Consider the following 14,439-nt stretch of genomic DNA (forward strand, 5'->3'; position numbering starts at 1 on the left):
ACGGTGACGGCACCTGGTGGGTAAAGGGTGGAGATTTTTATGATCTCCCAGGTCAACATATGTGCAGACCTGCCAGTGCCTGAACCCTCTTCGTGTATATACGCAAGCATAAGATCAAATACGCACGTTACAGATCCTGTAATCCATGTCAGCGTTCGGTGGGTTATGGAAACAAGAACATACCCAGCATGCACACCCCTGAAAACGGAGTATGGCTGCCTACATGGCGGGGTAAAAACGGTCATACATGCAAAAAACCCACTCGTGTATATACGAGTGAACGTGGGAGTTGAAGCCCACGAACGCAAGAAGAAGTAGTCTCATCAGAACTCCTAGCAGTCAGACCACCACTCAAGTGGAGGGGAAGTAAACTCCCAGTCCATGGGCTAGCGTGGGACATGATACCAGCAACACTCCCTTATAAGTCAGGCTTGCATTACTTCCAGGCCAACACTCTACTTCTGACATGAAATTAGAAAAACTCCGACTTGATTAAACTGCCCCATGCATGCGTTATGTGCACACGCCCACACACAAAGTTCAAGGAAAACAACAGAATAGTTCTGTATGAAGTATAGACTGCAAAACAAGATGGATATATTTTTTTTTAATGTTAACCTGAGGTTTTTCAGCCTGTTCAAATTACACACACACCCAAGACTTTCAGGAGACTTTTTAAAAGATTTTTTTTTTTTTTAATAATTTTCATTACATGTAATCCATAGAGAGCAAAAACCACAACGCAATCATTCCTTGTGGAAATAAAAAGAGACGGGACAAAGTTCATGTGTACTTACTATGCTGTGGGGTTGGTCTTCATCAGGTCTAGATCACCCTCCACCATCTCCTTCACCAAAGCCTGTGCAAATAATGGTAACAACAGTGATGGTGCAGACTGACACTCACACCTCCCAGACAAGGGGGCATGTGACATTTGCAATAAAAGTTTTATATATATATCTATATATACACATATAAATATATATATCCACTCAAGACATATATGCAAACAAGCATATGCACAAAAGCAAGCACGTGCACGCACACATACATCTGTGGTGCTCACATAACAGCCGATCATATACCAACTTGCGATATGTGAAAGTCTCAAATCCCTGAACTGAAATCATCTTCAGTGTAAAGATCTTCTGCAGTCCATTGCTAATGTATGACTTTTTCAACTCCTCGTTAAATAGTCCAATTGGTTCGCTGTTATAGTTGTTAGTTTTTCATTAGAAATATGTTATATTGTTATGATTTTTTGTTTATTTTTTAAACAAAACTGAAATCAATAATTTTCACACACACACTTTCACTTACTCATATGCGTACACAGTAATTTCCCCCCCGCACTCCCTCCTCCTACTCAATTTTTTCCTTCCCTCGTCTAATATCACTTACAGTGAAAAGACGTTATACTAAAGAATGAACGAATATGCACACAACCAACTTAAATTTCAAGAGGCATATCGGTCAAAAAGATAGTGGGGAGAATGGAAAACATATTTGTCAAATGTAGTGAAAAGGCGTGAGACTAAAGAATGAACTTGTTATGAAAAAACCACACACACATAAACACACAGACATGAATACTAACAGATTCACACACACGTGTACACTCACTCAAGAGAGACTTCATTAGGTTGTTATTTTGAAAAGTTTAGCTTTTTCTTAACTGCTCAGTTAGCGCATGAATGTATACGTGCAACAGAAAGTATGTTCGTGAATGCACGTGTATATAATTAAGCACATGTTCAACTACACCGGGTTGTTTTATATTATATTTAACTTTTTCAGACCCATTTTCAGTTGTTTTTATATTACATTTTTCTTTTCTTTCTCTGCCCAAAGTTCTGAGGGGTGGTTTGTTTCTATGGAAAACCACTTACATCAAAAGAGTAGACCCTTTCCCAGCCCAGCTGGGCCTTGGCTTTGGAGCAGTCTCCAAGCAGAAATTCCTGCAACACAAGAACAGCATCTTCAAAGGGCTTCCTATGTTTTGACAATGTTGGCTCCCAGTGACTCTTTTTACCGTAATTCCAATGGGTCCCAGATGATTTTCACAGGGACACTCTAATGCTATGCCTTCTGATCAAATCTGCACTGCCAACCAGACATACAAAGGCAGGGATACCAATGATTATGATGATATGGATACTTATATAGCGCCTATCCTCGGTTGGAGACTAAGCTCAAAGCGCTTTACAAACACAGAGGCATTTGCACAACAGCCTGCCTACCTGGATAAAGCTGACTGACAGCTGGCATTGTGCGCTCATCATTCGTTTCCTGTGTCTCAATCAGGTTTCAGTCTTGCACATACACGCTCATACAGACTTTAACATTTTACATGTATGACCATTCAGTTTATTTACCCTGCCAAGAAGACAGCCATACTCCGTTTTCGGGGGTGTGCATGCTGGGTATGTTCTTGTTTCCATAACCCACCAAACGCTGACATGGTTTATCGGATCTTTTACTTTTACATGCGTATCTGATCTGCGAGCATTTACACACAAAGGGCATTCAGGCACTAGCAGGTCTGCATGTACTGACCTGGGAGATCAGAAAAATCTCCATTTACCCGCCAGGTGCTGTTACCAGCGACCGTAAGATTGCAAGTCAAACACTTTAATCACTCAGCTATTGCGCCTGTCGAGTCATAATTACCTTGGTTTCTGGGCCAAGAACTGGTGAAGAGAAACACTGTTCTTTTGTAGCAGACAATCTCCACATCAGACTGAAGCTCCAGTACACAATTTTCACTCTTTATGTGTTTGTTACTGACATTTTTCTAATGTCCCCGGGACACACTCCAACAAGCAATGCGTCCTCATCCATGCATTATGAGAAGCCCCTGTCTTAACATTATCGCTTTTTTATTTTCCATGACCGTACGCTGATGGATGATGAAACAAACACTTTTAATTTTGTTCCTCCTCTCCTGAAGAATAGGTGATGACAGACAGGATTATAAATGGCAGAGACTATCTTCGTTAAGATGAGGGGCAATCAATACTAAGCAGAAATCAACATATTACTATTACTGCAATAACACAAATCACAAATATCATTATACATTCAAATAATAAACTCCGAGTGCATAATCACTCTTTGCATGCACACACACAGAACCCCTCCCACACACCAACAAACATTCACTATACACACATGTACATTCATGAATAAGAACATTCACTATACATACATGTTTATTCACAAATAAGACTTAGTACACACACACTCACACGGGTGTCTTAGTACACACACACACACGTGTCTTCAAAATCTTAATTCTGAGAACAATCACAATCTGAACGTGATTCAGATTCCCATGCACACACACACACACACACACACACACACGCCCACATAGATGCACAAGCAAACATTCAAATAAAACCGATTTTGATTCACACACAAACACACAAAAATTCTGCAAACAAAAGGCTACCACGACAACGGGGGCCATTCTTTGCACTGGACTCACCACTTCGGTGGGACGGTAGTACTTGGGGTTGACCCTGATGAGCACTTTACCTGTCGCCTTGTTCTTCCCCACCTCGTCCTTCCCCTCTCCCTCCCACCTGAAACAATGTGCACACACACACGCGCGCGCGCGCGCACCTTCAGTTTCACTTTCTCAAGAAGTCACTGCGTTCAGACAAACCCATATATGTTACACAACATCTGCTGGGCAGATGCCCTACCAGCAGCATAACCCAACACACTTATCAGGCCTCAAGTGAGTGTGTGTGAGAGACAGACTGAGACAGATATTTTATTCATTTAAGGCCTTGGCCCCATATGAAGAGGGGCAACAACAGTTAATAATCAATACATAGATAAGCACCACAGGTCCTCACAAAATTTATGATACAAGAGATACTCGCAGCTGAAATGCTTTGAACAGATAAAGTGCCAAACTACAAACAGTATTTCCATTGCTAGAAGCCATCAGTAGACCTAATCAGAACAAACATGGATCTGTATAATACTTCTTTGGTAAGAATTTCACACGAAGATGATGCAAAGCAGGACATATCAAGACAAAATGAACTTATCTTCAGTAGAGACTTTCCACAATGGACATAACAAAGCAAATTTATTTCTATTGTTATTGCGAAACTGATGAACATTAATTTCAGTTATGCCAAATGTGTGTGTGTGTGAGAGAGAGAGAGAGAGAGAGAGAGGGGCTGGGGGGGGTCATGAGGGGGAGAGTGAGAAAGACAGGAAGGGAACAGGAGAGAGGGGGGACAGGGAGAGCATCAAGGAGAGAATGTGTGTGTGTGAGAGAGACAGAGACAGGGGGAAAGGAGAGAAGACTGGCCAAGGGGGAGAGGTACTCAATGTCATGTGTGTGTGTGGGGGGGGGGGGGGCAGTAATTTGCGTCAGTAAATTGTTGAGTGTGTTTGAGAGGTGAGGGCTGTGGAGGAGAGAGTGGGAAAGACAGGAAGGGGGTGGGGGGGGGAGAGACAGAGACAAGGGGCAGGGAAAACATCCAAGGAGGGAAGAGTGGCGAAGAGAGGAGAGGGGCACTCACTCAATGTCATGTGTGGGTGTGTGTGTGTGTGTGTGTGTGGCAGTAATTTGCGTCAGTAAATTGTTGAGTGTGAGAGAGAGAGGTGAGGGCTGTGGAGGAGAGAGTGGGAAAAGACAGGAAGGGGGTGGGGGAGTGGGGGGGGGGAGACAGAGACAAGGGGCAGGGAAAACATCCAAGGAGGGAAGAGTGGCGAAGAGAGGAGAGGGGCACTCACTCAATGTCACATGTGTGTGTGTGTGTGTGTGTGGCAGTACTTTGCATCAGTAAATTGTTGAGTGTGCGTGTGAGAGAGAGAGGTGAGGGCTGTGGAGGAGAGAGTGGGAAAGACAGGAAGGGGGGGGAGGGGAGGGGGGGGGAGACAGAGACAGGGAAAACATCCAAGGAGGGAAGAGCGGCGAAGAGAGGAGAGGGGCACTCACTCAATGTCATACGTGTGTGTGTGTGTGGCAGTAATTTGCGTCAGTAAATTGTTGAGTGTGTGTGTGTGAGAGAGAGGTGAGGGCTGTGGAGGAGAGAGTGGGAAAGACAGGAAGGGGGTGGGGGGAGGGGGGGGAGACAGAGACAAGGGGCAGGGAAAACATCCAAGGAGGGAAGAGTGGCGAAGAGAGGAGAGGGGCACTCACTCAATGTCGATGCCGACCACCTTGAAGGACTTCTCCACAAACTCGCGCACACTGTGGGTCTCCCCCGTGGAGATGACAAAGTCCTCCGGCTTCTCCTGCTGCAGCATCAGCCACATGGCCTGCACACACACACACACACACACTTGTGATACACAAAAGAATCTTTATCTTTTGTTATTTATACCCCAGCCAGCCAACCACACAGGGCCATATCACGGGTGAAAAACTGTAAATACTGGTTCCTTAGTTTACAGTTTATCAGCCCTGATATGGCCCTGTGTGAATAATGGTCCCTTAGGACAGGCACAATATGCGAGTGCTTTAAGCGTTGGACTTTCAATCTGAGGGTCCCGAGTTCAAATCTCGGAACCTGCATATGGTGGGTAAAGTGTGGAGACTTTCATGACAGGAAGCGTAGAGTACAGCCTTGTCACACAGTCCCAAACCAAAAATGGACCTCCATAGCAACATCGTCATTATCATCGTCATCCTCATCCTCCTTCATCGTCATCAATATAAAAACAAAATAGTCTCACAGTCTGTGGCCTTTCATGCCCTGCTCTTATGGTGACCTCAGTTTCGATACCCCTCCACTTCCGTGCTTGGGGTGAGTCCTGTCAATGTCGTCAGTGTTGGCAGATTCATGGGGGGCTGTTGTTTGAGGGGCGTGGTGGCGGTCTCCACTCTGGGAGGGACGCTCACTCAGTCTGGCTCCGCGACTAAGCCATTATTGTCGTTAGTAAGGGGCTTAGTAGGTGGTGTCCTAAGTACGTTAAAACAGAACAGGCACCACTGAACACCACCGAAGTGACTCAGCAGCAGTGCAGGGTCTCCTCTGGTGTGTGGCCTCCTGGCGACCTAACATCGATGGTTCCCTGTGGACTGCCGACGCTGGAACTGCGATGGACGAACATGGGTGTGGCCATGTATGGGGGAATCAAAATGAGCGGCGTGGGAGTAATGCCACTGAAACGGTGCAGATGTTGGGGCAGGAGACATTTCCAATCTCACAGGTCAACATATGAGCAGACGTGCTTGTGTCTGAACCCCCTTTGTGTGTGTATGCAAGAAGAAGATCAAATACACACTTTAAAGATCCTGTAATCCATGTTAGCGTTCGGTGGGTTATGGAAACAAGAACATACACAGCATGCACGCCCCTGAAAAACGGGAGTATGGCTGCCTACATGGCTGGGTAATAACAGGCATACACGTAAAAGCCCACTTACAGTGAAAAGACGTTAAACTAAAGAACGAATGAACCACTTGTGTCCAGACAAGTGAATGTAGGAATTGCAGCCCATGCATGAAGAAGAAGTCGTCCTGGGGAATGGCGCTTTACTCCAATTTCCTCACTCTACCCAGGTGTGAATAGGTACCTGATTTATGGTCGGGGAAGGTTAGAACGGCAACAAAAGGACAGGTTTGGTCCCCACCTTCCTATGCTGAGCACTAGACACAGTGAAGATGTATGCATTGCCACTATCGCCATAAGACTAAGGCTTTGGGACCTTTATAACCTAATAGCTCAATGCCAACACCCAACACTGATTCAGGCAATGCTACAGCGCTCCCCACCTTCCTATGCTGAGCACTCGACACAGTGAACATGTATGCGTTGCCACTATCGCCATAAAACTAAGGCTTCGGGACCTTTATAACCTAACAGCTCTCTGCCAACACCCAACACTGATTCAGGCAATGCTACAGCGCTCCCCACCTTCCTATGCTGAGCACTCGACACAGTGAACATGTATGCGTTGCCACTATCGCCATAAGACTAAGGCTTTGGGACCTTTATAACCTAATAGCTCATTGCCAACACCCAACACTGATTCAGGCAATGCTACAGCGCTCCCCACCTTCCGATGCCAAGCGCTAGACACAGTGAACATGTATGCATTGCCACTATCGCCATAAGACTAAGGCTTTGGGACCTTTATAACCTAATAGCTCATTGCCAACACCCAACACTGATTCAGGCAATGCTACAGCGCTCCCCACCTTCTGATGCCAAGCGCTAGACACACTGAACATCTATGCGTTGCGACTATCGCCATAAAACTAATGCTTTGGGACCTTTATAACCTAATAGCTCATTGCCAACACCCAACACTGATTCAGGCAATGCTACAGCGCTCCCCACCTTCTGATGCCAAGCGCTAGACACACTGAACATCTATGCACTGCCACTATCGCCATAAAACTAATGCTTTGGGACCTTTATAACCTAATAGCTCATTGCCAACACCCAACACTGATTACTACATATAAAACTAAGGCTTTGGGACCTTTATAACCTAATAGCTCATTGCCAACACCCAACACTGACTCAGCTCTACCCACCTTCACATTGCTTCGGGACCTTCATAACCTAACAGCTCACTGCCAGCACCCAACACTGACTCAGCTCTACCCACCTTCACATAGTCCTTGGCGTGTCCCCAGTCTCTCTTGGCATCCAGGTTCCCCAGCTGAAGGATGTCCTGCTGCCCCAGGAAGATCTTGGCCACGGCTCGCGTGATCTTCCTCGTCACAAACGTCTCTCCTGGGAAGGCAGGAAGGGGGTAAAAAAAAAAAAAAACAACGTATGGTTGACTGGAGTTAACCAGGAAAAGTAAAAAATGGGTGACTGGAGTTAACAGGAAAGGAATATGGATGGATGGGGTTAATCTCACAAAAACGATGATGACTAAGAGTTAAATGACAGAAAATCTGGTGATGTGTTAAGATATTATGCAAAACTAGATAAACTGGGGAAAAAAGGATGAATGGGGGTTAACAGGAAGAGAATAATGATGAATGGGGTTGATTTCACAAAAAAAAAAAGACTAGAGTTAAATGGGGGGAAAAGTGGGTGATGAGTTAAAATATCAAGGATAGCTGGAGTAAACTGGAAAAAAAAGGCTGAATGGGGTTAACAGGGAAAAAAATATATACAGATGACTGGAGTTAACAGGAAAAAAATGTGGATGAATGGAGAGAATCACACAGAAAAAGGATGACTAGAGTTGAATGAGGGGAAAAAAAGGGTGACAAGTTAAAATATAATGGATGACTGGAGGAAGCTGAGGGGTGGGGATGGGGGGGTGGGCTGAATGGGGGTAAACTAAAGTGCAAAGTGAGAAGTAAATATAAGGATGACCCAAGTTGAATGAGGGAAAAAATGGGTGATGAGTTAAAATATAATGGATCGCTGCAGTTAACTGGGGGGTTGGGGGTGGGTGGGGGGGCGGGTGAGGGGGGGGCAATAGATGACCTACGTTAACAGGAATTAAGAAAAGTATGACTGGTGTAAACTGGAGGGAGGAGGGTAAGGGGAGAATCGCTAAAAAAAATAAAAATAAAAAAAATAATAATAAAAGATTACAGAAGTAAACTGGGGGGGAGAAAGGGGAGTGGAGGAGACAGGATGGCTGGAGTAAGCTGGAGGCAGGAGGGTAAGGGGGGATCATTGAAAGAAAAGAAAAAAAAACAGGACTTCAGGAGCAAACTAGGGGGAGGGGAGGAGTTACCAGGTAATGAGTAAAAAAAAATATATATATAAAAATAAAAATAAAAAAAACAAGAGGCAAGGCCTTCAAGACTCACTTGTGATAGACTTTTTTTTTTAAATCCAAGCTTTTTATGTATTGAGTATAATTTCAAAATGTAATGTTTAAGATGAGAAAGATCAGTTCAAAGCAAATTAAGTCCCCTAGCATTAATTACAGAGTAATTTCCCTTTTTTACTATCTGCACCAAAACGTTTGCAAAATAAATAACAAGAGAGGCAAGGCCGTCAAGACTCACTTGTGATAAATTAAGTCCCCTAGCATTAATTACAGAGTAATTTCCCTTCTTTACTATCTGCACCAAAACGTTTGCAAAATAAATGAAACTTCCATGCTTAGCAAAAGAAGTTCCTGTTTGAACAAAAAATGATAATAATGACTGCTCTTGTTGTTGGGTCAGAATATCAGATCAATGCCAAGTTTAGAGAATACAAAAAATATAAATATAACAGTAAATGCAGTTTGCATATAATTAGGCTTCATTTTTTACTTTTTTGTGCCCATCCCAGAGGTGCAATATTGTTTTAAACAAGATGACTGGAAAGAACTGAATTTTTCCTATTTTTATGCCTAATTTGGTGTCAACTGACAAATTATTTGCAGAGAAAATGTCAATGTTAAAATTTATCACGGACACACAGACAAACACACACACAGACAACCGAACACCGGGTTAAAACATACTCACTTTGTTTACACAAGTGAGTCAAAAAGTTTTGAAAAGAAAGAAAAGGTCAGTTAGTGGCCTTGCACTTAGCCACACCACTCTAAAGTGTGTTGGAAATTAAAATGCTTTGCCGTAACATGTTCTGGTCTCTGCTCCCCCTCTTTTTTTTTTTCTTTCTTTTTTTTTCTTCTCACAAACTTAGAGATTGACACTTTCTACAAGAACTGCCTCTGAAGCGCAATCGTTGAAATAACCCGCCAAATGCTAACACAATACACATCGCTCTTTCAAGTGGGTTACTTCCCATTAGACCTTGAGTGGTGGTCTGGACGCTAGTCATTCGGATGAGACGATAAACCGAGGTCCCATGTGCAGCATGCACTTAGCGCATGTAAAAGAACCCACGGCAACGAAAGGGTTGTTCCTGACAAAATTCTGTAGAAAAACCCCCACTTTGATGGGAAAAACAAATAAAAACTGCATGCAGGAAAAATTTTTTTTTTTTTAATGGGTGGCGCTGTAGTGTAGCAATGCGCTCTCCCTCGGGAGAGCAGCCCGAATTTCACACAGATAAACCTGTTAAACCTGTTGTGATAAAAAGAAATACAAATACAAAAATTAAAACATTAGGGATAATTCATGGTGGTTGGTATTTTGGGCGGTCTTTTGGGCTACTGTGGGTTGATTTTTTGTTTGTTTGTTTGTTTGTTTGTTACGACTATTATTTACATAACTAATGGTGAGCTTCTTCCATGTGACAAAATGTTCATGTGTTTAAGTGTGGGTAGGTGGGTGTGTGTATATCTTTTTTTCTTTTCTTTTTTCTAAAAGAACCTGCTTTCTTTGTTTTAAAACATGTTTTTCATGTCATGGTTAGCTCATACATCATAACATAAATCTCAGGGCTTGGGAAAAGGTGGAGTTTTTTTTTTACCCGGTGTTCGGTTGTCTGTGTGTGTGTGTGTGTGTGTGTGTGTGTGTCTATGTCTGTGTCCGTGGTAAACTTTAACACTGACATTTTCTCTGCAAATATTTTGTCAGTTGACACCAAATTAGGCATAAAAATAGGAAAAAATCAGTTCTTTCCAGTCATCTTGTTTATAACAATATTGCACCTCTGGGATGGGCACAAAAAAATAAAAAATAAGCCTAATTATATGCAAACTGCATTTACTGTTATATTTATATTTTTTGTATTCTCTAAACTTGGCACTTTGATCTGATATTCTGACCCAACAACTAGAGCAGTCATTATTATCATTTTTTGTTCAAACAGGAACTTCTTTTGCTAAGCATGGAATTTTTATTTATTTTGCAAACGTTTTGGTAAAGTAAGTAAAAAAGGGAAATTACTCTGTAATTAATGCTAGGTGTGTTAATCTGCTTTAAACTGATCTTTCTCATCTTAAACATTACATTTTAAAATTACACTAAATACATAAAAAGCTTGCATTTTTTTTTTTTTAAGTGTATCACAAGTGAGTCTTGAAGGCTTTGCCTCTCTTTTTTGTTATGACTATTATTTACATAACTAATGGTGAGCTTCTTCCATGTGACAAAATGTTCATGTGTGTAAGTGTGGGTATGTGTGGGTGGGTGGGTGGGTGTATATCTTCTTTTTTGTTGTTTTTTTTCCTAAAAGAACCTGCTTTCTTTGTTTTAAAACATGCTTTGCATGTCATGGTTAGCTCATACATCATAACATAAATCTCAGGGCTTGGGAAAAGGTGGGTTTTTTTGTTGTTGTTTTTTAATATACTGGGGGGTCCAAGCGACTTTGACCATTTTTCTAGGGAGGTCCCAGACTGATGCTGCACACTCATAATCCAATCTAAATTGCTACACTGAAACCCTGTTTCAATCTTTTTTACTCTTTTTAATTGCTTGCTCTGAATTTTTTTTAGAACATCCCAGGGACTCACTCAAAGAATAAGCATGCATCCTGTCCAGTTTCATAGCATCAAAGACATATATTCATCCATAATCATAACCTTTTTTTTCCCTTCTTTTAAATATAAGCTGTACCTCTGCGTGGGCTTTCATGGTTGAAGAGGATTCCGTTGCAGGCAAACATGTCGTAGGCCTCCCTGTAGTTGACGACAATCCAGAACCCGTACAGCTTGGCCACACCTGGTCAGACGTAAACCACAGGTGAGTACTCTATGTGACATGTAAGAAATCCCAGCATCCTTGCAGCGGGTGGGAGATACCCTAAAAAAGTGGGTAGTGTTGTATGTTGAATGTTTTACAGATTGGTATCAATTTCTATTGATTTTACCACTATATTCATTTGATCATGTGTATATATACAATAAGTGTGCATGGGTGCTTGCATACAGGCGGGTGTGTGCGTGCGCGCATGTATGTATGTGTTTGAAATGATGGAAAGTTATGGGGCTTGCTTTGCAATGACTGAGTTGAGTGCTATTTTGTTATGTATGTGTTGTATGTCAAATTTACTGTTTTGCTTTTTATTTGTATGTATCACAGACTTCACCACACTTAATTTCTCTACGAGATAATAAAGGTATTCTGATTCTGGTTCTGAAGGCTGATGACCTTAACACTTACAATAGGGTGGAATGGAATGGGAGTTGGGGGTACAGCGGATGGAAAGGAGAGGGGGCGAGGGGGGGAGAGATAAATGGTCTAAGGGAAATAATCATTTCAATCATGTTGTCTAAGGGAGATAATCTTTTCAATGTTTTGTTTATTGTCCAGCTGACCGCACAGGGATATCCAGATTGAAAAACTGAATATAAAAATATAATATAAAAAAAAAAAAATACTGAAACGAAAATTAGGCACAACTATAGTCAAATTCCTGCACATAAACCCAGGACTTATATGCCTCTGACAATGACCATTCCTTTTTTTTTCTTTTGTGCCATGATTAACCAGTTCAGTGCCAGAGAATTTTGTTATCAAAAAAAAAAAAAAAAAAGTGTTCTCCCATTTTGAGGATTCGGGGGTAATAAATCACAAAAAAATACCAGCACAAAAGCTATAGGCAATACAGAAAGAAAGTGATCGTTTTTGTGAAGGAAAATGAGTGTAGATTCTGCTTCTGGGCTTTCTGTCCCAATTAGGTTGATTGTAGGTAATTGTTCAAGCATGTAAAGTCAAGATAATCATTTTTGTTCAACAAAAAAGTCTATTTCCACCTCTACATAATGACATCCATTAAGAACAGAAACAAAATACGCTAGAAATAGCATGCCTATTGTCAGATTATACCTGTTGAAGAAATTAAAACAGGCTGTAAGTTTTTGAAAACAAATCACAGCTCCTGCAGACATGTAAGTAAATCAATGTCCCAACAATGAAAAAGGTGGGTAAACAAAGTCAATGTAAAATGTCAATCATGGTCTCAGAAACTGAGCTGGCAAGCTTTTTGACGTTTGCAAGTCAGAGGGTTAAGTTCTTTGATGACAATCACTCCTTTGAAATTGCACGTGGGCTGATTAAGTGTCTGCTGTGCAGGTTCAGGCCCTGCGTTTTGTGAAAATCATGGGGCATAGGCGGTTGTCGAATTCCTACAGTCTGTTTTGAAATATGAGACACTCTTCACAAAAGCCATGCCCCCTTGGTGATCTCTGGCTGGCATTCGACGTGGTCAGTAAGCAAATTATTATTGAGTAGAAAGGGGTCTTCTACCTGATGTATGTTCATTTAAAAGGAAATTTTCTATCTAAAATTACGTTTAAATAACATACTTACCGTGACCCAACTAGTGCAGACTCCGGCAGGGGTCTGACATTCCTGTCCTGTGCAAACTATCCGCCCATGCGGAGCAGACGAAACTACGGCCGATAACCTCCCGGAAGTAGGTAACCTCCCCTTTGTCCCGCTGGTTATCGCCCTCTTTTGACGGCAATATGCCATCACCAGTGCAGCAAGCAGGAAGAACAGGAAGCGGGGAGGACGGGAGGGTCTTAAATTTGGGTCACGGAAAGTATGTTATTTAAACGTAATTTTAGATAGAAAATTTCCTTTTAATTACACATACTTAACCGTGACCCAACTAGTGCAGAATAGCGCGACAAGGTGGAGGGCTCGCCTGTTCTACTGTCTGTGAGCTGTGATGGTCTGTTGTGCAGCTACCACAGAAGCGATGGCTCTTGCGCCATCAACCCGCAGGCGTGCGACATCTCTCTGGTAGAAGTCGATGAGCCATTATCCCTAAGGCGATAGGTGTCCCTCAAGTAGAATTTGACGAAAGTAGAGTGTACTGTGTCGCCTAAGGACATTAGTGCGGGTAAAGAAGACAGAGGTCCACAGCTGTATTGTGGGGGAGGTCTGTGGACCACAGCTGAGCGGATGAGCGTCAATGCAAGGAGGTGCGCATGTGGTTTGATCTGATGATTCCACAACGGATGTGGGCCGATAGTGGAAGTGGTTTTTGTGTTTGAAGGAAACTGTGGCACGAGACAGAGGTAGGTCACCGTGTTGGGCCTGCCTCAGGCATGACAGCCAGATCTGTGGAGCTCCTCCATGCGAGCTGACAGGCGATGGGCACTCCCCCCCCCTTTTTTGACGTTGTCAAAAAATGACAGCACTGGTATGTTGCCTATGCATAGGATGGCAGACATTTGGCAACAAAAGACTTGATGTCCCTGGTGTCTCTGGGACAGGGTTGTGTAATTGCCCAGGTAGCACCTCTTCATGGGAAGGCTGGCTAGGATGTAGGGCCTGTGTGGAGCTTTTGTCACAATCACAGTGGTGCAAACCAAGGGTTGTTGTAGGCAAGGGGAGAAAGAAGGGATGCCTTACAAACTTGAAAGGAATGAAAGGCATGTGTGTCCAGAGTGGCACCTCTAAGTTGGACTGCCTCATCCTTCCTTGTGCATCTCCAGCCTTATGGGTGATTGTTGCAGGCAAATGAGTTGGGTTGCCTTGTCCGTCCTTGCACCAAGAGAGGCATTCTTAGCCCTGTGGGTGTGAAGGGGGTATGTGTGGATCCCTAAGGACCAGCCACTACTGAAATGTGAAGGAGCATACATTCAGGCGTGAATGAGGCTATTATTATTTTATTCTATTTTTGTGAG

The 14,439-nt window shown here is 42.8% G+C and overlaps 1 protein-coding gene across 3 annotated transcripts in view; it reads right to left on the reverse strand.

Moving 5' to 3' along the window:
• Positions 1-14,439, reverse strand: part of LOC143300152 (GDP-mannose 4,6 dehydratase-like) — a 49,408-nt gene that overhangs the window by 10,032 nt on the left and 24,937 nt on the right. For 2 of the 3 annotated variants that reach the window (XM_076613692.1, XM_076613691.1), the window contains exons 6-11: positions 11,417-11,521; positions 7,591-7,718; positions 5,171-5,289; positions 3,491-3,587; positions 1,890-1,958; positions 798-859 (exon numbers count right to left, since the gene is read on the reverse strand). In XM_076613692.1, the coding sequence (XP_076469807.1) occupies positions 798-859; positions 1,890-1,958; positions 3,491-3,587; positions 5,171-5,289; positions 7,591-7,718; positions 11,417-11,521 (580 nt within the window). Of the gene's footprint in view, positions 1-796; positions 860-1,889; positions 1,959-3,490; positions 3,588-5,170; positions 5,290-7,590; positions 7,719-11,416; positions 11,522-14,439 lie in introns of all 3 variants that reach the window. The other variant, XM_076613690.1, reaches the window with a different exon arrangement.

This window comes from Babylonia areolata, chromosome 26 (assembly GCF_041734735.1).
Source record: "Babylonia areolata isolate BAREFJ2019XMU chromosome 26, ASM4173473v1, whole genome shotgun sequence".
In the NCBI taxonomy this organism is placed as follows: domain Eukaryota; kingdom Metazoa; phylum Mollusca; class Gastropoda; order Neogastropoda; family Buccinidae; genus Babylonia; species Babylonia areolata.